This window comes from Gordionus sp. m RMFG-2023, chromosome 5 (assembly GCF_954871325.1).
Source record: "Gordionus sp. m RMFG-2023 chromosome 5, tfGorSpeb1-WG-v2, whole genome shotgun sequence".
Classification (NCBI taxonomy): Eukaryota; Metazoa; Nematomorpha; class Gordioida; order Chordodea; family Parachordodidae; genus Gordionus; species Gordionus sp. m RMFG-2023.
Window position 1 is genome coordinate 1770926 of NC_088779.1, and position 25037 is coordinate 1795962.

At 31.9% G+C, this 25037-nt stretch overlaps 1 protein-coding gene across 2 annotated transcripts; it reads left to right on the top strand.

Annotated features, from left to right (window-relative positions):
* Window positions 1–780: 780 nt before the first annotated feature.
* On the top strand, window positions 781–24477 carry LOC135929336 (vacuolar protein sorting-associated protein 11 homolog). Of its 2 annotated transcripts, XM_065465871.1 has the most exons (23): window positions 781–817; window positions 865–939; window positions 985–1158; window positions 1224–1277; window positions 1320–1489; window positions 4833–4907; window positions 5156–5397; window positions 6169–6375; window positions 6481–6597; window positions 7308–7743; window positions 7830–7977; window positions 8543–8678; window positions 10507–10668; window positions 11831–11998; window positions 12197–12591; window positions 12877–13048; window positions 13128–13336; window positions 13652–13991; window positions 14613–14743; window positions 16049–16170; window positions 21300–21457; window positions 22455–22924; window positions 24091–24477. In XM_065465871.1, exons 1-23 carry the CDS (start codon window positions 803–805, stop codon window positions 24223–24225), a joined length of 4311 nt encoding a protein of 1436 aa, XP_065321943.1. In that variant the 5' UTR covers window positions 781–802; the 3' UTR covers window positions 24226–24477. The 2 variants fall into 2 exon arrangements, with proteins under 2 accessions (XP_065321943.1, XP_065321944.1); XM_065465872.1 differs by lacking the exon at window positions 4833–4907.
* The last annotated feature ends 560 nt before the right edge of the window (window positions 24478–25037 follow it).

Consider the following 25037-nt stretch of genomic DNA (forward strand, 5'->3'; position numbering starts at 1 on the left):
TTCCCCTAAAAAAAATTTAGTGAAAAAAAAGAGAAGAATAGTTAGTATAGTGTTGAATTAAAGTGTATGAATAATTTCAAGAGTTTGAGATGAAAGTGTTCCCTGACAAATGTCTTTGGATTATTTAAAAGTTTCCTACCAAACTTTGATGGATATCAGTTTTTAAAGTATCTCACCAGGTTAAGTTTAAAATGCATCATTTATAATATTTAAATTAGGTTGGGGTGGAAAATAGAGCTGGAAAATTTGTATAATTAAATTTTAAAAAACTTACTTACACTACACCCAAATTAAGATATCAGAAATCTAAATAAATAGATATAAATTAGTAATTAAGATACTTATGTATACTTGAGTAGGCTAAATCCGATAAGTTTAGGGCTCCTCCCCCACAGTACCCTGACTCTGAAGTCACGGACCAATACAAATACACTGCAAGTTCCTGGTTGATCTTCCACTTAGAAATATTTTATAGAAAATCAATCACCAATATGAGTAAGTTTAAAGTAAAGGAGAAGGATGCGAAAACGCTCAGAATATGCTTCTATTAAAAAAATTGTGTAATAGATATTTATCTTTATTAAATTGCTATATGGTGAGCTGATATCTCATGGTCACGGTTAAATTCAATCTAAGTTTTTACTTTTCATACTTGATACCCAAGATTAAAATATGTTTAGTCATACTCCGATTTTAATATCTCCAGCTTCATGATTATTTTAAACTGAACAGGTATTAAAGCATTAAAATTTATAATACATACATGCATTAAAACATATGTAAAAATATTTTATTTTATTCAATGTCCTTTTTGCAAGTTTTATTTTATAATTCTTTATATATTTTTAATAAATAATTGTTAAGTGGCGAAGGTTTAATTTTTTTGATAAAGACATATTGAAAGATCCTGATAAAAACGAAAGTTATGATAAATTAAAAGTAATAATATGGGTTATTTTTATGATTTTTCATTATTAAACAAAGGATATAAATATATCTACATCCACAAGTATTAAGGGATATATTGTATTTGGGGACTATGATGGGTTTTTACATTTCATGACTCAAGATCTCGAAATAAAATCACTAAAGGCACATGATGTTAAAGTTGAACATTTATATAATATGACGAATTCACAAATTTTAATATCTGTTGGGGTAATCATATATTTAAAATTTTACTTATTAGTTTATTAATATTTAAATGTTTGATTATATTGTAGTATGACAATGACAGTCCACAGCCAATCATAAAAATATGGAATTTAACTAAAGGAGTAAACATTTTAGAATTACAAATACATGTATTAAAAATTAAGTTTGATAGGTATGGGAATATACCATATTTAAAAAGTTTTAAAATCACATATGGTAACAAAACCCCAATTGTTAATTGTGTGACTGCTCATGAAAATCTCACGTTATTGATTATTGGACTAAATTCTGGCCAGATTTTGATGTATAAAGGAAATTTAACCAAGGGTGAAAAGTAATAATTTATAGGCATAGAAAATTAACCTACTTATATTTAAATCAAAACTAATAAATCCTAAGATAATAACTTGCATCAGGGTTAGATTAATTTAAAAAAAAATATTTTCTTGAATATAAATGCAAATTCACTTTTAAAAAAAGTTTTTGAATATAAATACAAAAGTATATTTTAAATAAATGCGAAAAAATTTTAAAAGAAGTATTTAGATATAAATCATTATCTAATATCTGTGGTAATATAAACATTATAAATAATATATTTATTTCTGCAGCAGTAGTGTTTCACTAGTGTTGTTAAACAACTTGATTTGCATCGATTTTTAAAAATGATTAACTCAATATTTTATCCAGAAAAATATTACGAAAACCTGAAGATTTTGTTCATAAATGACACAAATGTTTGGAGCTGAACTTTAAGGCCAAGGCAATATTTTTCTGGCTAAAATATTGAGTTAGCCATTTTTAAAAATTGGCTCAAACCATGCCATCTAACAACACTACATAATAATGGATAACATTGTTCTACAGAGCATATAATAAATTGCTGGAGGATGAATCATTGTATTCATGAGTGTAGTTTTCTTCGCAATTGAGCAGATATTACATTTAGCCCTCACTCTATGATTGATTTTTGATGATATTTTGTAAAAATTTCTCCAAAATGATCAAATTACTTAAAGCTAAGAGAATATTGACGTTGTCATATAATCCCAGAAAAAAAATATATCATATAAACATGATATCTTTTATCAAATATTTTTTCCGGCCCGGCTTGAATTATTTCCGAATATCGTGAAATTTTAAATACAATTTATTTTTTATTATTTAAAATACATCTAAAATATTCTAACAAACTAAATACAAAAAAAAAGTATCTGTGTTTTAATCACAGACTCTAATAAATTTAAACACAGTTGTTTAAATTTATTTGTGGTATTCTGTTGTTACTAAACTTATAAAGTATTGCTCATCATCTAATCATCAGCTGACACACATGTATCCCAACCTGCTATGTCATCAGCTATGAAACACTTACTCAATTTTGAAATCCCCTGGAGAATGTAACCTAAGTAATTGACGCCTAAACCTCCCACACCACATGGAAGGTTCTCACGCTTCACCCAGTGGTCTTCATTGAGGAATCCTAGAGCTTCGTATTCTAAAAACCTACCACCTAACCAAAGATACCAAATTGCTCTGCTTGGTTTCATTCCCCCTATGAAAGAAGCCTTCTTTTCTTTCTTTCAAGAGTATTGTATACACAGTACTTACAATCACCCTTAAAATCTCTCTCTATTTCCTCATCTACTATGTTCCAAAATCTGTTAACGGTGTCCCAGTCTATTTCTTTTGACCAACCACCTAGGGCTGCGTCATTTCTCACAATTTCCGAAAGTTTTCCTTATCTAACAATCTACCATGTAATCCTTTTTTGGTATATAAATCAGCGATGAATTCCATAATCTTTTTATTTATCATTTTAATGTATGGCTTATATCTCGGTACACGTTTATCTAGCTTTTCTTGCATGAGTTTTTGCTGCCCTTCAGTCGAAATATCGGTCATATTATATCTATACACGTCATATACTTTTTCCCACGGCTACATCATTTTTTGTAAGACTAAATTAATAGTATGACCTCCACTTGTTCGAGCTTGGGTTGCAAATGAACCTAAGTATTTAAATGTTCTGTAAGGATGTTCCTTATCGAAAAAGAAGGTTGATTTATGCTCTTTTTTGATTAACTCCAACCTTGTCTTATATAAAGTATCATCTTCTAGATTCTCATCACATATCAATCCTTTCTCTCCCTCCATCAAAGTAGGACCTTTCATCTGAATTGGTATCATGGATCTAGATGGTGTTTTGAATCTACTGTTTAGTATTTCCATAACCCTTTGTGTTGTACCCCTGATATTATTCTTAGGACCACTTATAAAGTACATTTCAGCAGATGAATTTCTGCTTACCTCACTTCGGTATAATCCTCCTCCAAAACGATTCTGTATGTTTTCAAGTTTACCTAACATTCCCTGATCGTAAGGAGTTAAATTTTAACACAGAAACCCATATGTGGATTTTTATCTAACCATTTCTCTAAAACTTCCAAGTTCTTTAAACTTCTTCTAACTTCAAGTAGGGTATCTGGATTAGCTTCACCTATATCCTAAAGTAATACCTCACAAGCTTACAGCCAAATGTGGTTACTATATTATTTCCATAGAAGAGACATTAGGCTTGGTGCCTTCGCCATCAATTCAGTAGTCCCTATAAATTGGCTGCCCACAGGAAGGACCTCATGGTCAATACATCAAAAACAGGAATGGATGACTCTAGAAGATATGCTACTTGTCTGGAATCTGGTATGGATAATTGATAATCCATGGATAGAAGATAAACGTACTATTGACTCTTGGGATAAAGTTCCATATCTACCGAAAGATTGGGATGCAAGGTGTGGCAGTTTAATCGGAGACAAAATGCGAAAAAAGTGGGCAGAGGATATACCAAATAAAGTGCAAAAAGTCCGTCAACAAATCGGAGAAAATGAAACGTATAAAGATGCCTTAATCAATATGCGCAGGTATATGGTGAGTAAACCAGCCGTGTGGTGAGATATACATATTTTATAGTATACTTATAATTTTAAATTCTTGTATGAATGGGAAATATGATTAAATATATTATAAAAGCTTCGGCACAAAAAATACAAAAATAAATAAAAAGGCTACGGCCATTAAAATACAAAAATATTACAATATATATATATATATACATATAATTAATAAATAAATCATTTAATAATAATAATATTACGATATTATATTTTTTTAATCAAAAAAAAATATTTTAATAAAAAAGCGATTAACACGTGATCTATAATTACGATAACTATTTTCCTAATAATAAAAATACCATATTATATTTTAAATCGATTAACATGTAATGTATAATTACGATAATTATGTCTTTAATATTACTTGTATCAGTTTTTTCTTAATTTAATCCATCTTCCGAGAGTTTTAGATCCTATTCCATAATTATAAGCAGCTTGGCTTACTGTTAATCTCCAGTAAGAAGGAATTGTTGAAATTGACATTGATTAAGTAAGAAATAGTATTGTTTGCAAAACATCACGATAAATTCCAAAAACTAGTTGGTGCCCTTAATAAAAACGCGTCCTATCTTTCTACGTGTCTTGGCTTTGGCACCAACAATGTTATTATCCAACTTATCTCCTCGCAGATATCGGACAATAACATCCACCATAATTATTTAAGGAAGGAGGATCGGAAATGTAACTATTTTTTCGATTACAAATATAATAAAAATTTAGATACAAAAAACGCAAACGCTTCTACCAACTGGAGGGCAGAGGGGTTATGATCCAAAATCGTCATTGGAATTTAAGGTGTAAAGCATTTTAGGTATTGGATAAAATGGGAGGGGTAAAAAAAATAAATAAAAAGGTGGTATGCCAATTAGGATTCCGTCAGCTGATTTTGGCATAAAGTAATATTCTTATTGGCTAAGGGAGGGGGTAGTGGGGGGGGGGGTAGGGAGGAGGTGTAAACTGTCTGGAATAAAAACTTGCAATTAAACTATGAGAAAAAACTTATTTGTTTAGGGGAAAGGAATAATTTTAATTTTTATTCCCAGAAATTCCTTATCCTCAATTAAGCCCAAATTATTTCACCAAGCCACTAGTCCTATAACCAATCTCGCGCTCTCTTACACTCAAGGTTACCATATCCAGGAATCCTCTAAGAAGGACCCGATGGTGTCCAAGACAAAGTACAATGTTCCTTCCGCGTTTATCCCTATAATCAACAAAATACCGTCTTCCAATAACAATGTAACGGCATCACCTATCGATACATCCGTGATGGACCAATTAAATCGTATTTTATTTTATTATTATTACAAGAAATATCGGAGACCTGCAGAGAGGTACCAGTAGCACTATAAGGCCCGGGTTTCGTATTTTAAAATCCGGCTCGATTCGACCCGTCTTATTTTTTTTAAATCCGGAATATATGTCAATCCGGAATTTTGCGGTTCATTTTTCGGTTAACACGATATCATTTAACAGCTGATAACTATTAAAATATTACCAAAGAAGAACTACATTTGTGTTCGTTTTATTGGGCGAAATGTATTTTATTTTATAGTTATTCTATTTTCTATTTGGACCTGGTGGAGTAAAAAGTGAATAAGGACAAAATTGAAATGATGTTGGTTGGTTTTTTTATTGTAAATTATTTTTCTGATATTTAATGAAAATTTAAATTAATTTATTATATATATAAAAAAATTAACCTGTACGATTTAATAGTCTCGATGATTTCTAAACTTGATTATGGATCAGGGTATTTGGTAGTGGGAACTGTAGGCGGAAATATATTTTTGAGGATGTTTGCAATGCTTAATGGAATTTTGTGTTGCATATTACATTCCTATCGATACTGCTTTTTTGGACATTGATGGTTGGTAGTTGTTGATTAGTTTTTTTTTTGGTGGATGCATTTGGATCAAAGGAATTTTTAATTTGGCGCTAAAGGTTATTTTTTTTCTGATAGGAAATTTTAGGTGAGTGTAGGTGAAGAAAAAACAGTTATTTCCATTTTTCCGAACTTGTGATTTTATTTCTTTTTAAAATAACTTAATTTTAGCCATATCTCAGAGCCGTTCTTTAGACAACAAGACAAGCACTGATTCCGAATCACTCCGTCATCCCTCGTTTCAAATCCCAAACGCGCCTCCGAAGAAACTGGCAAAGGTCTTCAAGACAACCCTCTTCATTTCAACCCTGGATTCCATCATGTGCTTCTCCGTAGAGGATTCGCATTTATCGCTCATATTTTCTTCCAAATATCAAGGTTTATTCCTTTTCCTCTCTTCATTTTTCTTTTCATTAGTTTTCATTTCTTTCCTTTTATTTTTAACTTCACTTCCCTCCCCTATTTCCCAATAAAAAAATATAGAATCCGCCCTGAGCCATTTGGTCAAGCACACCATCTTAGACAGCGTTAAAGGTTGCGATCACGATTGCGCCACTCTTATGCCCATATTCACGTCCAAATCTCCTCGCGCGAGGAAAAGTAATATTTATAGAATTCACATTATTTTACACACGTTGCTTCAACCAATCCATGAAAAGAAAATATCCAATTCCCTATTTTATATTGAAAAATTTTTTAAATTTAAATAGGAACCAATCAAAATAGGGGATTATACCCAAATCATGTCTTAAATTGAAAAAATTTTTTTTTTATCAGTGGATCCGAGATTCGTTGGTATGTTACCATCTATGAACTTCTAATGGCCGCCTTATGACGTAGCGCCACTCGCCTGCCGCCATTTTGAAGTAGAGAACAATATTTTGGCGAAGAATTCGTCATAATGAATCCATATTCATTATGACTTAACACAGATTAACTCTGGACAAAATTCATATTCCGTTCTTCTCTATTTTATAATATATTTTCTTCGTTATTATTTTCAATTCCCAAAAGTCTAAAATAAAATAAATATCTTATCCTTGAAATACGTATAATCAGAAAATGGTATGATTTAAAATGCCATTTGACCCCATACATACAAAGTTATGAAATGGTTGATGCTCAAAACTGAGAAGAATGCGGGATTTATCTGAAATACTATTGGGTGCTTTTTTCTTTCTTAAAATATAACCCCCCTAAAAATATAAACTTGAAATTGTTAATTTATGATATTCTCTCTTCCAACCAAAAACCATCATCAAAGAATTATTGGAATAAATTTAAAAAAAATTTTTTTTTATGCTATGAAGTCTCCAAGCAGCGGTCAATCGCAGTAGCATCAGATGACGTCTTAAAATCTGACGTGCTCGTTTCCTCTTCGCCTAAAGACTCCGTGATCCCGAGACAGCCATCAATCGGCTCAGATCTCTCCAGTGAAAAGTGGAGCGCCAACTTACTTTCGGAACCCCCAAAAAACAAGTTTACGCCATCATTGGACGGAAAAAGTCTAGATTGGAAGGAAGAATTGGGAATCGAAAGGATAGACGGCAACGACGAAAGGCAGGAAGAGACGGAGGAGTTTTTGGTGGTGGCGAGAAATGAGGCCCTCTATTTTTACAATAGCGAATGCTTGGGTCCTTGCCTGGCCTTCGAGAGCCAGAAGCGTTATTACGTCCAATACCTGCCCCGTAGTCGGTATTTGGTTACGGTGGAGAATAAGGGGGACGATTTGGACCGGGGCAAAAAGTTATTTAAATGCTTCTCTTTTTTTTTGTTTAGTAAAGAAGGAAAGCAAGGAAAATTATATACGTATAATATTGATTGATTGACAGCATCGACATCCTGACCGTTTACGACGTGCACAATAAATTCGTCGCGTTTTCCTGCCCCGTTCCCGGATTCGTGGCTATGTACACCGAACCCGTTAAATTGGTCAACATGCCCAGATCTACTTCTTATCTCGTACTCACTCGTAGCCCAGTAAATAATAGTTTATTATTTTATTATTTTTTCTCTCGAGAAATATTGAAAGAAGGAAGAAAAAAAAACGAGAGAAAAGAAATGAATAAATAAAAATAAATGGGAAACGTTAATGATTATTTTTGCGAATAAATGATTCATCACCTGTTCTTTCAATTTTCAAAATAAGGGAAAATTGTATCACAGATACACTGATATCGTTACTTTTTATCTGTAACGGGCAATATTACTCGCGGTATCGACAGTTACTTTCAACTTTGAACCCTATCGTGGGGCCAAAATTTTAATATTTCTTTTATCCCACATTAAAGTAACTAATCATATACAAATTTCTAAATCGATAAAGAAAGGAAGAAAGAAAAGTTGATAATTCCCCCACCCCTTATATTAAAATATTGCCCCCCCCCCTGCCCCAAATTAGAAACTGAAAATGATATTTTTTTCGATCCATTAATGTATCTGCCAATACCGTCTCGATATCGGATTAAAGGATCTTCGAACACCGGAATATGTATGGGAATGATAAGTGCGTAATAAATCGTGTTTTTTTAATTTATAAAATCAGGAAGGTGGTGGATACTCCTTGCTAACTTTGACAGAAAAGAGTCTATCGTACAAGCTGGAAACGTTGTTTCGCAAAAATTTATACAATCTGGCCTTGGGATTGGCTAGGAATTTCACGTCACCCGCTTCTAAAATTGGTAAAACGCGTATTGTTATTTTATATAGTAATATATGTCTTTTAAGAAACCTCTGCGCAATTCTTTCGTTCAATTATATATATTTCTCGTGGAGTTATATAGCTCCCAACTTTTATCATCAGGTTCTACTTAAATTTAGGCGTCGTGCTGAACATGCGCCTTTCCTCCTCAGTGACGTCAGTGTTTAAGTAACATTTACGTACGCTATTAGTATTCGTGCGTTTCTCTCCCTGTCAATATCAATGAACACAATACCATTATTGATCTCGCACATCTCGAGAGAGGGCTTCAAAAATGACGTCATCTTAAGCTGAGGTCATATCGGAAGCGTTTGAGCTTCCGAACGCAATGTTATTGAGAGCTGGCAAGTCAAAAACTGATCGGACAAAATTCTTTTCCAGAAAAATCTGGAATATTTCCAAGTCATGCACTGTATTAAATTTATTTTTACGTTTGCCCCCCCCCCCCCCTTCAAATTTAAACAAAATAATTTTTTTTTATTATAAAAGTTAGTTATAAATTTAATTAAAATTGGTTTAAATTTTTTTAATATAATTTTTATATCTTTATAAAATATTTTATTTGGCCATTTGTTAATTTTCGTGTTTACGCAAAAAAATAGAGGATATTTTTCGAGGTAAGAAATTTCGGTGAGTCCGCCGCTAAGCCGATAGTTTAAAAGCTAAAAAAAAGCTGCTGCTGCCGCCATTTTTTTTATTATCCGTGCATAGGTCTAACTTATATTCAGCCATATATTTCTTCCTCTCATTAAAAAGAATGGAAATATTTAAAATTGATAATGTTAAAAAATAAAATTATATTAAAACACATTTAAATGCAAATTTTTTTTTTTTACTAAGATCATAAGGGCATAGATCCCGTGAATGGATTAGCAGTTAGATCTGCATATTTCTAGAGATATTCTCTCTGCCTAAGATAATTAATTTTCCTTGGGGTCACTTCACAAACTCATTTCTCTTAAATCGATTTTAAGATTTCAGTTTGTGACAGGGACCAATTTTAAAAGAAAAATTGATAATATTATATATTAGCCCCTTGCAAGGGCAGAGATTAAATACGAGAGTTCGGTCCGACTGAATAGCACTTAGAGTTTTTTCCGCTTCGTGTGAGTATTCGTATTTTTTTTAACACCAGGCATTCTCAAACAAAAATATTCTTCAGTGATTAAAAACCCTGAAGATTTTTCGTTTTTGAAGAGCATTTCTAAACTCTGGTTGTAATTCTGAATTTTAGAATTTAAGTAAAAAAAGCAACCTAGAATGCTCATTCGAAATTTCGATGACAAAAATTTTGCTCAAAATTTACAATTTTAAAATCTTTTTGCGATTAAAATCATCAAATAAAATTGTTTAAAAAGCAAATTATCATTTTTTTGCTCAAAATTTTGGGTGAAAATTAAATTTTAAGATCTACTAGAAATATCTTAAGAACTGCAAGAAATTTTTTAAGATCTGCAAGAAATATCTTAAGATCTGCAAGAAATATCTTAAGAACTGCAAGAAATTTTTTAAGACTGTTAGAAAGATCTTAATATCTGCTAGAAAGATCTTAAGAACTGCATGAAATTTTTTAAGATCTGCTAGAAAGATCTTAATATTTGCAAGAAAGATCTTAAGATCTGCTGCAAGAAGAATCTTAAGATCTGCAGGAAGAAAGATCTTAAGATCTGCAAGAAAGATAAAGATCTTATTTGTTAAGCTCTGGTAATTACATTATGTATAGAGCTTTTTAATTACAATTATACATTTTTTCTTCTTCTTCAAATAATGTATTTATAATATTTATACATTATTCGCAAAACGAAAAGCTCAAAATGGCGGCGATGACGGAAACGATAACTACCAAAATAATTCTGTCCTCGCTAATATCTTCAAGCTGTACGGTGACCATTTGTACTCGAAATCCGACTACGAAAACGCCATTAATCAGTACCGGAAAACGTTGACCCTCATAATGAGCGGGCGGAAAGGTATTTTTTTTTAAAAAAAATTATCGGAGTTTAGAAGCGGTACCCGGTGCCCACGAAAACCGGGATATATTTAGGAATTGAATCCCCCTTTTCTCGAAATTTCTAGGAAACGGGAAAACCCGATGTGTCTATATCGGCGATCCTTTAATCGAATCCAGATTCGTTACATTTTAGGTATCGATATCCAATATTTGATACATTTTATATACCCAAGGATTAATTACAAATTTTTTTTCAAATAAATCTTGTTGGCTCACGAAGAATCAAAGGGAAGACTTGCCTTCGATAAGATAGCTAATGAATCGATAAAAGCATCCGTGGATTTTTGTATCCAAAAAACAAGGACAATTTATCAGCTGATGAACAGAATCTCGAACAGGAATTTTAAGTGCGCCTTTCTCGTTCAGCAGCCATTTATAAAGATGTAGAATAAATCCTTTTCAGAGTTTTTCAAGATAATGATGAGAGACTAAACTGAAGCTTCCGGAGGAAGAAGAATGTATTTTATGCCCCCCTTTGTAATTCACTGATCTTTTTGATAACGAAGCTGTTTGTATTCGTTAAATAATGATGCGTCTATCCACTTCCCAGAATATCTTAGTTGTGTGTGCGAGTCATAACCTTAAATTTGGTTTGCCATGCTGCAACATGACAAAAATTTAAATATGAAACGCTAGCCTAGATAAAAAAAAATTTAGCGCGCATTTTATGTAAGAAAGAAAAGAAATAAACGCTTATCCATCATGGCTAAAAAAAAATGTTTAAACTGATAAGGAGTGATGCTTTCTCGATAAGAACTTTGAAAAGTGTTTAATAAAAATATTTTGTAATCTTTTTTTATAGATTTGTTGATGATTAATTATATATTTTTTTTAAAAAATCCAATACTTGGTGGGGGGGGGAGGTGGAATATGAATCTATAATGTTTACGTATTTGTATTGGATACATTTGAGAAAAAATGTATTTGTATCGGAATCGTTACATTTTGGATAATATCGTAAACAAGTCTGGGGTATATTGTTCAAAATGCTCTATAGAACGGAAACCAAAGCCTAGGAGCCCCCTCCTGCTTTGCTTCCAGGTTTTCTAAACTACTAAAATCTGGTAATTGTTTTTTCTTTTCAACGAATAATAATTTCACAAAATACTTTTATTTTATAGAAGCCAAGAACGCTGGCTTCAAGACGTATCTGGAACCGTCCTACGTTATCAGGAAATATTTGAAGGCCTCTCAAATCAAGCTTCTGACCTTTTACCTAGAGGATTATTTGAAGCTCTATTTTACTCACCGCCTAAATCTGACTACGGCTGGAAATGCCAAAGAAGAAGGTTTCTTTAAGAAGAAGCTAAAAAAACATATGACTCGTTTAATTTTTAATTTATAAATCGTTTTTATAAAATTGAAAGAAAGAAAGAAAGAGAAATGAAAATGATTAAATTATCTCGAATAGAAATTATGTATATTTTTTTCAAGAGATCATTTTGGCGCGTTTAATTTTTGTCCGCCATTTTTTCCGAATATTTTAGATAATTGTGGCGAATCCGATGATGTTTGGTGCGAGGATTTAATAGAGCTCCTGATAAATTGTTACGTCAAATCCGGCGAATCCGCGAAATTGGACAAATTCTTGGAATCCTTTCTCACCTTGCACACCAATATAACGTCCGCGTCTAATAGAAGGCCCGCCAAAACCGCCGCCCTTAAAGATGACGGTCATCACCTTGAACGCCAAAATAGCGGGAACAATCGTGATCGCGAAGGTTCCGTGGAAGATCCCGTCAAATCGAAAGCGAACGAAGATAACGAAGTGATAAACGTCATAGTCAGGGTCTTGGGCTCGAGAACGGAGGATGTCTACAGGAAGAGAGCCTCGAACTTGGCTTTGATGTACGGTCTTACCCAGACATACCTCAAGATTGAGGTTATTTAATCTAAATAATTGTATAGTAAAAAAAATATGCTGATTTTTTTTGCTCTTTTATAACCTTAAAAATATACGTAACGGAGTTATTGGTTTAACTATTGTGTTTGTATCCTATCTAATACGTTTTTTTATTAAAAAAAGTATCTGTATATAGATACATCTAGAAAGTATCTTTTAAAACTCTGATATGTAGACTAAATAGGGCCAAAAATTTAGATCCAATACTTTAACCCCCCCCCCTCCTGAAAAGCAACTATTTATAAAAATATTTTTTTAACTTAGATAGAGGATAACAAAAATTATTCGAAGGCTTTAGAATATATCAAGACCGTAACCGAACCCGAAGAAGTTTACCTAGTCATCAAAAATTACGGAAAGCTTTTGCTAGAACAGGATTCCACAGCGACTATAGATATACTGATACGCCTGTGTCGTAATTCCGAAGATACTATTGGTTATAATTTTTTTAATTTTTTTTTGTTTTGTTTCGGGTTTTTGACCATCGATTACACAATGATTATTCTTTCGAATAGGTAAGGCCTCGTCCGTTATAAAGCCCGAAGATTTTCTGTACCTTTTCCTGAACGAAGGGGACGATAAACTGAGTTATTTTTTGGAAAACGTCATTTCTGCCTCCGAAAATTGCGACGCTGTCAATTCGAAAAAGAATTCGGAGGAGATGGTCGATCAGGTGGTCTACAATACCCTGCTGGAACTTTACATGGCAGAATTGCCCCATCAAGTATTTATTTATTTTTTATATTGATCTCTCAGCACGAGAACCCACCCTTTTACAATAACGTTCATCTGAGGTTAGGGGGGAACAAAAACAAATAATCCTAAACTTTTAAAAACTAGAAAAAGTTAAAATTGTGTGTTGAAAGCTTACATTTTTTTGTGACAGATCTAACAACCAATCATAGAAAAGGAAGTAAGAAAGAATGTTGATTGACTGACAATTTCATAAAAACAAACGGACGTTATACAAAATTTACATTTTATTTTTTCTTACATACCTAACTTTTCAATTTTATATTTATTTGTTTTAAAAAAAAAGTTAGATCCTTTACTTGCCAAGAAAAAGCAGCGCCAAATAACCGATATTATTTTTGGCCAACCACCGGCGTACGATATCGATCGTGCTTTAATAGAATGCCAGAAACAGCTGATCACCGCCAGGGCGGCGGCGCTGCATAGAAAGCAAAATGGCCTCCAGGACGATAATAATAACGCCGAATTCTTCGCTCACCTAACCCGATACCTCTGCGAAAATAAATCGGCCTGTAGCGTACCTCCGGGATCTTACAATCAAATGGACGGAAAAAATGTTATCGATAAACACGACGATTGGAAGGAAACATTGAAAAAAGCCCTGCACGTTGACAGGGATAGACAAAGTAAATGTATATTCTAAACTGCCCATGGAGTTTTCGATCTGGCCCCTTAAAAAATATTTTATACGAGTTGTCCGACCCAGCCCCTCATAGTTTTTTTTGTTGGAAGGTAAACAACATAAATTTGCCCAATATTCAGCATTAAAAACATTATTCGAAACTTCGCTCCCCAGGAACCCTAAAAAATAGTTTACGCGATATTTCCGTTTCCGGAAATGGGTTAATCTCTAATACACGCAATGACATATAATAATACATAGACTGGCGATGCAATCGTTAAAAGTATACATCAATGATCAACGAAGACAGCTGGGGACACCATTTTGATTACCCCTATAGTTATTAAAAATTTTAAACTAGAGGCCCATTTATTCCTGTATCAAAGTATTGCCTGATCATCCGAGATAATAAGGGGAAGCAAGTTAACAATTTAAATAGTAGTTTTTTATTAACACGAGAATAATCACCTATATGGGTTACCAAAATGGCGAATCCAGCTGATTTGCATTCAACGACGCCTTTCAAACGCATTATATATGAATGCATCATCAGTCTAGAGGTATTTATTATATGTCATTGAATACGCATCCTTAATACTCAGTTATTCAAAAAATATATTTAAAGATTCGGTGGACATTCCTCTGCAAAATAAACGGGTGGCCAAATCGCTCCAATCGATTCATCATTCCGCCATCGAAGTGCTACGTTTTTTGAACGCGCGTTCCAACGGTAAATTGCAGTTTTCGGCTTTTCAGGTGGATCAAAAAAATAATATATATAATCGTGATATCATATTGTAAAAGTATATATTTTGGCAGCTTTTTTGTGATTAAGGAAGGGAGATCGGGAGAATTATTTAATCCCGTTTATTTTAAAAAATAGAAACAATCTGGGGGATGGTGGGAATATAAATTTATTAATATCGTCGCCTGAGAATTAGTTTATTCTATCTCCATTTTTTGTCCAAAAACGATTTTTTTTTTATTGATATATCGTTTATTTAAGAATATATTAAATTAAAATAATTAAGTATAGCCAGTATTAGATTATTCTATCTCACTATTTCTTCTTTATCGTTAAAATTATATTATTCCATCTACAAAAAAAAATATAATTATATAATCCATTCAGGCATATATGATTATTTAAAAACTCTTTTCAAGTATTACGTAAAGTAAATGGAATTAAGAGTTATTTTAACTGTTTGTACGGATTTATAAAGATCCTAATAGATTCAAAAAATAAAAAAAAATAAATATTTCATTAATTTTTTATCCCATTCCATTAAAATATTAGATTTAAATTTTTAGTCTTGTTCTTGTTTACATTTGTAATCATTAATCATGTTTATTCAATAATATTTTTTGGATTAAGTTGTTTGGTGATAGAAAATAATATTTCTTTTAATAAAAATAAAAATAAAATTTTAGTATTTATTCTAATCTCTCTTTCTTCCTTTCCTTTCCTTTCCTTTCCTTTCCTTTCCTTTCCTTTCCTTTCCTTTCCTTTCCTTTCCTTTCCTTTCCTTTCCTTTCCTTTCCTTTCCTTTCCTTTCCTTTCCTTTCCTTTCCTTTCCTTTCCTTTCCTTTCCTTTCCTTTCCTTTCCTTTCCTTTCCTTTCCTTTCCTTTCCTTTCCTTTCCTTTCCTTTCCTTTCCTTTCCTTTCCTTATTAAATGACGAGGAAACTAGAATTTTTTAAAATTGCGCGTCTTGTAAAGTTGGAAAAAAGTGGAGATAGAATAAAATAATTCTCAGTCGACGATATAATAACCAACTGTGGATGATCTATTAACCATGCAAGGGGGGTTTGGAATTTACCATAATAGATTTATAAGGAGGGACTATTAAATATACACACCCTTAAATTAAAAAAAAATAAAAATTAGGAAAAGCATTTCTATTATTCAATACAGATTAGGAATTTTTAAAAATTGTGTTCTACCTGTAAAGTTGGAAAAAGTAGAGATAGAATAGTATAATTCTCAGGCGACGATATATATATAAAACGATAATGATTTTAATTTTATCTATTTTTTTGTTGATTATAATATTATAAATAGGATTTTATAACCGAACAATTCGAGAGTAATCAAAAAGACATCGATAGGTTGCAAAAGATCATCAAAGAATCCACCGAAAGGATAGAGAGGAACGAGACTATAATACAAGATCTGGCAAATAAGTATAATTTAAATTTCACCACACATCCCGCCTCCTCTTTCCCAATCCTCTTGAACGGTGACGTCATTAGGACAGTGTTTACGCGATAAATAATTTATCGGAGGCAACCTTCCCCCCCCCCCTCCCACCTCTAAAACCTACACCCACCCTACCCTCCTCCTCCAAACTTAGATAGAAATTTTACATATAAAAATATTTTTACTGTTTCCCCTTTTGTTGGTTGGGTCATTCTTCGACTTCCTGTAACGAAAGTAACTATTAATTTTTTTTCATTTATGATTATTTGTTGATATATGATGATAGGAAGATGGCTCGTTTATTAAAAATTACTTAATAGAAAAGTAGGTTTTGGATAATCGATAGTCAATATAAAATTTGACATTTCTATTTAATTTTATTATTAGGTGTAAATAAAAATAAAATGGTCGATTAAATTAAAAAGTTGCTTATTTTAAATATCGCGCAAATTAATATTTTTACATTTAGTCCAATAAAAAAAAAGAACCAATAGCATAAGAGCTCAATAATCCAATTTTTTAAAAAAATAAAGAAAATAAAATTTAAACCTAATAGCATAGCTTAATAATTCCAATTAAATAAAAATTATTGTTAATTTACCCATACAGTTTCTATTATCATTTTTTTTAGGTATAGTGTAGAGTCAGAGAAGAGACGAGAAGAGAAATATAATTAGGGCTATATTTGATATAATTGAGCCTAATGATGAAACACTGTTTCAGAATGTAAATTCTCTTCTCTTCTCTGACAGGCATTTTATTTGTGATTAATATTTTTTTGACTTTTAATACATTATATAAAAATTGTTATTTTTTTTTTAGATTAATTATATTATTAATCAATTTATTTTATTTTATAGTAGATAAAACAGTTTTCGTTTTTCCAGATTTTTACTTTATTTTGTTTATTTTTCGGTTTTATAGTCAAAACAAATCAATTTTATTTTAAATTGTTTCCTATATATATAGTATTTCATAATTATGATAATTTAACTTTCTAATATTATGCAAATAAATTTATTTATTCTTTATTTAATATTTAGAAGAAGAAAAAATATATTTAACTACCCCCCTATTACAACTCGGATAATATTTTATCGATTTTTAAAATTTAATAAATATTTGTCCGAAAGAGGGCGTTAAATATTTATGAATATATTTGGATGTAGAATACATGAGGAAAACCTAAAAATTGAAAGAAAATAATAGATTTCTCTGACATTTAATTTTTGAGTGAGTTTGGAATCCAAAAATAACCACTAACCTGTGGAGGCACATATTGCTGGCGTTATTGATCAGAATCTCTTCATTTTTTTTTCAAAGCTTATATTTACCTGTAAAGCATTATCCCTAAAAAAATATTTTTTTAAAATATTGTGATATTACCTATTGCCGACCCAAACCCGGCCTATGACTATGTACTGCATTGCTAGGTTTATATATCCATTGAAAAAAAATGTTCATTTTTATTGCGATTTGACCTATACACAATGACTAAATACTGCTATTTGTGGAGCTATACATGGAAAAGTTATCATTTTTTTTATTTTATACATACGTGTTATGTCCAAAAATATATTGTGATTTTGATCGATTGCCTAACTCAAAATAGTAATCGAAACCTTCCCAAAGACTAATTATCGCATTGCTGGCTATATCCATGGTAAAAATCTATATTTTTGTTCGGTCAAATTACAAATGCGATAATTATCTATGGATAACGACAGAAATGCGGTTGTTATGAGTCGGTTATCGGTAAATCACAATATTTTTGAAATAAATTTTTTGGGGTAATGTTTTATACACGTAATTATAAGCGACATTATAACAAAAATGGACATCTTTTCGATGGATATCACCAGTAAATGAAGTATTTAGTCATCGGCGCCGGTTTTGGGTCGGTAATCGGTCAATACACAATATTTTTTTTAGGATAATGTTTTATACGTAAATTATGAGCAACGAAAACAAAAATGAAGAAATTCCGTTCAATTAGCGTCAGCAATTTGTGACCTTACAAGTTTGCGATTATTTTTAGATTCTAAACTTACTCAAGAGTTAAATGTCAACGAAACCTATCATTATTTTTTTTTAATTTTCGGGTTTCCACGTATATCTACACAACACACCAATTTTCATATTTGTTTAACGCCCTCTTTTGGAGATATATTTATTAGATTTTAAAATTGAAAAAAAAATAATTTTCGAGTTGTAATAAGCTACTTAAAAAAATTATTAAAAAAACTGCCCAAAAATATTTTATTATATGGTTTAAGAATCTTTATAAATATTCTTCCACTATAAAATAATGGTAATATTCTTCAAATATAAAAATAATGGCGATCTTTTCTCAATAAAAACAAAACTCAAAACAAAAATATGTATTTTTTTTTTAATCGAAGGAAAATATATTCTCATAATTTATATCAAAAAACACATAATGAATTTTTTAGCAAATTAAAATCAAAATAACATTTTATTTATTAAATAAATATCAAACAATAAATATTACAAACTATGACAACTACTAATCCTATTTTTATTTCCCACACATTTTTATAAATAAAAATCGATTTGTATTATTTAATAGATATTTAATCTCTATTTTTGATTTAATAAAAAATCGTTTTAAAAAATATATTTAAAAAAAAAATGTTACCAAAAATCATATCGAAAAAAGGATTATATAATTATGATCTAACTTAGCAATGCATCATTTAGTCTTACCCCGAAAAGAAGCTGATGTGACAGAATTCATGGCATTATTGGGAATTCTCTATTTAACTCAAATTTTTTAAAATCTAACCATCAAAAATAAAAATCAATATTATTAATTTACTTTTGTTGGTGCTAGTGTTGTTAAATGGCATCTTTTTTATCAGAAAATATAATAACTTATGATTTGATTTATATGAATATCTTATATTTAAAAAAAAAACAAATAGGAAATGATATCCACTAGGAAAATTTAAAAGAATATTTCGAAATTTCAAAATAATACAAATTCGAATCGAATAATTTAAAAATTTACTATTCGACGAATATTTTTCGCTATTGGTATTCGTAAAATCGGGATCGAATCGAATTTCGAATAACAAATTATTCGTTCTAGCCACATACCCCACATTAAATTTAATCGATATACTTATAATGTGTGGAAATTTTAATTTAATTTAATTTTTTTATTTTTCCTGCAATTTTTTTCTATATCTGAAAGAGTAGCCGATATTAATATATTGTCAATGTCAACGGGCTAATTTCTTAAGTGGGAGGGGGGAAGAAATTTTTCCTTGTCCACTTCCTCTACTACGCCTTAGCTCTTTCTATTTCATCATTGTTTTCTAAAATTGTTTTTGATACTGATAAATGGGGGGGAATGCCAATTAAATTACATTCGTCCACATTTTTTTCACCAAATGTTGCTATAGGCAACCTTTTCATTTCAATATACGAATGCGCGAATTTTGGACTGTCGATAACAAATATTAACCTGTCAGTTAACCACTCTTTACACGTACATTAAATAAAATTTGTGAGTTTTCTAATTACTCTGTTTTTTGGCGAAGGATGGCTAAATGTAGTTGTTGTTGAACGACCCGATTTGAGCCGAGTTTTAAAAAACCGCTAACCGAATATTTTGAACCGAAATATATTACCCTAAGCCCCGAGATTTCACTAATAAATGTTCCTAACCTTCTTCGTATCATATCAGCTTACGAGAAAAATCTCCAGGTGCCGTTTAACAACACTACAGCTAAAATGCCCCCTAAGGATAACTATTCGTTTATAAAATTTCGGGTAATTTTAAATTAGTCATTTTTTTTCCCCACTAAACAAAAAAAAAAAAACTATGTTATAGGGTGATTTTTTTTTTTTCTAGCAAGAAGGCACTTTAAAAACATTAATATATATTTTTTTTTTCCTATATTGGATTTCTCTGATCAATAAAATGAACTTAGGGTGGAGGTACTGGTGTTGTTAAACGGCTAACTCAATTATTTTAGCCAGAAAAAATATTGCCTTTAGCCCTCGAGAGGTTTCGCTATTAAATGCTTAGACCTTCGAGCCACATCGTGAGCAAAATCTTCAGGTTCGCGGAATGTTTATCTGGATAAAATATTGAGTTAGGTCCTTTTTTTTAAAAAAAAATCAGCTCAAATTGAGCCGTTTAACAACGCTAAGGTACATACTAATCAATGACATATAATAATACCTAGACTGACGATTCATTCATTAAAATGCATTTTTAACCGTCGTTAAAAGCAAATCAGCTGGACCCGCCATTTTGGTAACCTTTATAATAATTATTTTCATGTTAAAAACTAATATTAAATTGATAACTTACTTTCTTATTATCTCGATGATCAGGCGATTCTTTAATAAAGTTTGCATCAGATATAATATAAAATTAGGCTCTCGTTTAAAATTTTAATATTTATTACAGTAACCAAGATGGCGTCCCCAGCTGTTTTTTATTTAATGAATGAATCGTCAGTCTAGGTATTATTATATGTCATTGATACTAATACACGCATTTCGACCAATCTGAGAGAAGGTAGTTCAATTGATTAGAAAAAAAAGTTAAAGGGTGATGGCCATTCGACGAACATGTCCATTTATGCCCCACCTTCGCCGCCATATTTTCAATCAATTATATCCGTCAACGCGATTCAAGTAACTTATGGGCACCTTGTTCAGTGACGTATAATAATACGTAGAGTGACGATGTAATTCATTAAAAGTGTACGTCAACGGAGGAAAAAAAAACAGCTGGGGACGCCATTTTGGTTACCCCTATCATTATTTTAAAAAAAAATTTAAAACGAGAGGGCCAATTTATTCCTATTATCCTGCTGACGCAAACTTTGATTAAAGAAATTGCCCTATCATCGATCAATTTAACACGAGAATAATTTACCATACGAGTTTATACCAAAATGGCGGGTCCAGCTGATTTTCTTTCAACGACGCTTTCAGGTGAATAGGTATCATCGTATGTCATTGACCTCGTTACGGCCGCGCCTATATCGGGAAGACGGGGATTCGACTTCCGATCCGACATTTTTTTTTTTTAAAAAACACGTGCACTATTCAAATTTATAATGTTAAAAAGGCCTCAAATATTCCAAGTCAATAAATGCGGCGCCTGCGCACACGCCATAGACACCCCCGCGGTTTATTTTTTATGCAAGCACGGATTCCACCAGAATTGCTACGACAGCTATTCATCCAACATCGATTTATCTCGCAGTATTTCTTTCGACCTCAAAAGTTTATTCATTTGTTGTTGTTTTTTTTTTGTGTGTGTTGATAAAGTTTATTATATCCCTTTCCCGGGATGCCGGATCGAACTGAGAAACCGAAAGCACCGGTTATAATCATCGAATCTGTACCGGTTTTATAACGGGTTTTTTGAATTTTTTACATTTTTATAAGTATTTTTTTTGAAAATTAGAGGGAATTAAGTGCGATAAATGTGGGTTGGGTAAAGTTTTCTTACTTTAACTTGTTATTTTATTACCGCATGTTTTTATTTTTACAGGTCTGATATTTGTATAAAATATTTTTGGGTTAATTATTGTTTAAAGTGATATTGTTATACGTTGGGGAGGGAGGGGAAGGTTTGTAAGGAAAATTTTTTTTTATTAGCTTAAAAAAGATACTTACGTGAACAGGCAAATTTCCCATCCCCTGGTTACACCTTATGAGTGTCAGCAAAATATTACATATATACAATGATTAATTTTTCAAAAATCCAAAAACAGATAAAAATCCGAAAGAACCGATATAGATTTAAGAACCCGAACAAACCGGTATAAATCCGTTTAAAATTAACCGGAAAACTGAACCGTTGTACCTATCGGTTGGAAACTCCTGATCCTTCTTTAAGTCAAAATTAGTTATCCTTTTTTTTTTGATTTGCAAGTAGTTTTACTAGTGGATTCTTATTATTAATGGAGCGAATGTCTAGTCAATTAGGGAAGATCAGCCATACCTGCTAGAGCGGTCTCCTGTATTCAGATCGAGTTTAGAAACCCAAAGGAATCTGCTTATTTTTCAATCCATCCGATCTAAAGCTGTCCGATTCCAGTCCTGATTGACCTTCGCTACATTTTGAACGCCAATTATAATATAATTATTAAATTTTGTGGAAGGTGGGGGGGGGGGGGGAGGAGAATATGTTATTCTTTAATTTTTTCGGCTTTTCTCTTAATACAAAATAAACATTATAACCCATTTTATATCACTTATTTTACTATTGCTAAAGACGCCAATAACCCATTCGCCTCATCTTCGAATCCCTACGCTACTAACTTCAATAACAATCATTACAAGAATCTTACTAATTTCACCATCAAGGATAACAATGATAATATCTCGACGACCAATAACAACGCCTCGCATAACTTGAGCGTACCTCCCGGGTGCCCAATTTGCGAAAGCTCGGAATCGGATTGGAAGCTTTTCCGCAAGCTCAGCCGTCTCAAGGAAAGCGGCGTGAACGAACGCCAATTGAATCGCAACAAATACGACGAAAATTTTCACCGACAACTCGAAAAGTGTCGACTTTTGAGGGACAAACCGGACGGTTTTAGCCGACCGGCTTCCGATACGAATAATACGAATGCCATAGGGTCTAATATCGGCAAGGATTCCGCGGAATACGCGAACTTCAACGAAACGACTTCCGTTTTCGGACTGCTGTCTAAGTATTTGGGACAAGATTTGTTTGAGAGGGTATAATTCCATACCCATTATATTTATTATTTAAATGAATCTTTTACACGGTGTCATAGTCGATTTAGAGCATGTTTTCGCAACTTTAGCTAAGAATTTCTACATGGAAGGGTGGATAGGAGGGCATATCTTCCTTCGTTTATATCAATATTCCTATACAAAATCTATAGCAAAAAGCTCTTATTTAAAAAATAAAAAACTATATTCATTAAGGAATGTCTAGACTCAACATTTAAGAATTCGCGCCGCCCGAACCGGCCCGTTATTTTGGAAAACGGTTTTAGCGGTTTTAGCTTTAAATAATTTTTTTACGCGGGCCCGCGCCGATTAATCACGATTATACAAATATAGATAAAATAGATTTGTTTTTTTTTTTAAATTAACAAAACCTCTATTTATCAAATAAATCTTAAATTTATTTTTAATTTACTTATAAAAAAATTTCAAGTTTTTAAAAATGTTTTCCCAGCAACCCGAAATTTTTTTAAGAAGTTTTGCCGGCCCGGCACGAATATATATTTAAATATAAATTATTATAATCGCATCAAAATAAAAGATGTATGTTATGTGGCATCTAGTTTCTTCATATTAAATCAAATTTTTTTCGATTTACAAATTCAACGTAGTGAAATCGATAAATTTAGATTAAAAAAAAGCCCGACCCGGCCCGAACCCGCTTTTTTAAAAAATTTTTAGCCCGACCCGGCCCGAACCCGATTTTTTAAAAAAAATTTAGCCCGACCCCGCCCGAACCCGATTTTTTTTAAAAACTTTAGCAGACCCGGCCCGAACCCGATTTTTTTAAAAAATTAAGCCCGACCCGAACCCGATTTTTTTTAAAAATTTTAGCCCGACCCGACCCGAACCCGATTTTTTTAAAAATTTTAGCCCGACCCGGCCCGAACCCGATTTTTTTTATAATTTTTAGCCCGACCCGACCCGAACCCAATTTTTTTAAAAAATTTTAGCCCGACCCGGCCCGAACCCGATTTTTTAAAAAAATTTTAGCCCGACCCGGCCCGAATTCGATTTTTTTTAAAAAATTTAGCCGACCCGATGCCCATACGGACCGGAAATGTCTAAAGGGGATAACGAACCCCCTCCCCCTCCCCACATTTTTAGTTAAGTTTTCAAATAATTTTTTAAAAAAAAATAAATTATTTTAGGTCGAATTAGTGACCGATGACGATATACCCGTGCCAACTGTAGACAAAAACCGGATAGACGGCGGTAATAAACGTTTGTCATCCGGTCCTAGCTCGAAAAGTCGAATACACTATAATCCATTCCCGATCGATTAACTTATCGATAAAAGTATTCCTCGATGATCATCACTCAGTGGTTCGGTTCCCCGTTTATGCAAAAATAATCTTTAAAAAAAAATTGATTTATTTATTTATTTATTTTGTTTATTTTTGTTTTGTTTTTGGGGAAATTTAGAAAACAACAACCTTTGTATTTAAGGTATTTTTTAGGAAAAAGAAAAAATGTTTTCGTTTTATATCGCTTTTAAAATTATAGATTAAATTATTCCGTTCCGATTATAAAAAAAATTTTATAAAAGACAAGTTTAAAATTTTTATATATTATTATTATTATTATTATTATGTATTATTTATAAATAAATAAAAAATGTAACATAATTCTAAACAGGCACGTGACCAGGGGGGTGGACTGAAATTTCTCTTCCCCCCCCATTCCATCGCAAATTTGTTTTGTTCTCATAAATATTATTTCAAGTTAATAAATATTCCCCAGATAAACTAAAACTAAGAGGTAAAAAAGAAAAGTTGATAACTATTATAAAAAAAAAGAAAAGGTAAAAACTCGATTATTTATATAAAAGTGGACCTACATACCCCCCAATAAAACATATGGTGTAGACCTACATACCCCCTCCCCCCGAATACAATTTATGGTGGAATAACCCCGCCTAATAGGGCCACCTTCTGTAGGAGTTCTGGATACCCCTTATATGATCCTACAAAGTTTAGCCTTTTGACCTTAACCCTAAAAGTCAAAAAGAAAAACCATTCTTGTCTTACACCCGTCATTTATTTTTAGTACGTTTGTTTTTTAAAAAAAAAGGAATTAGCTCCTAAGAAAATTGCTA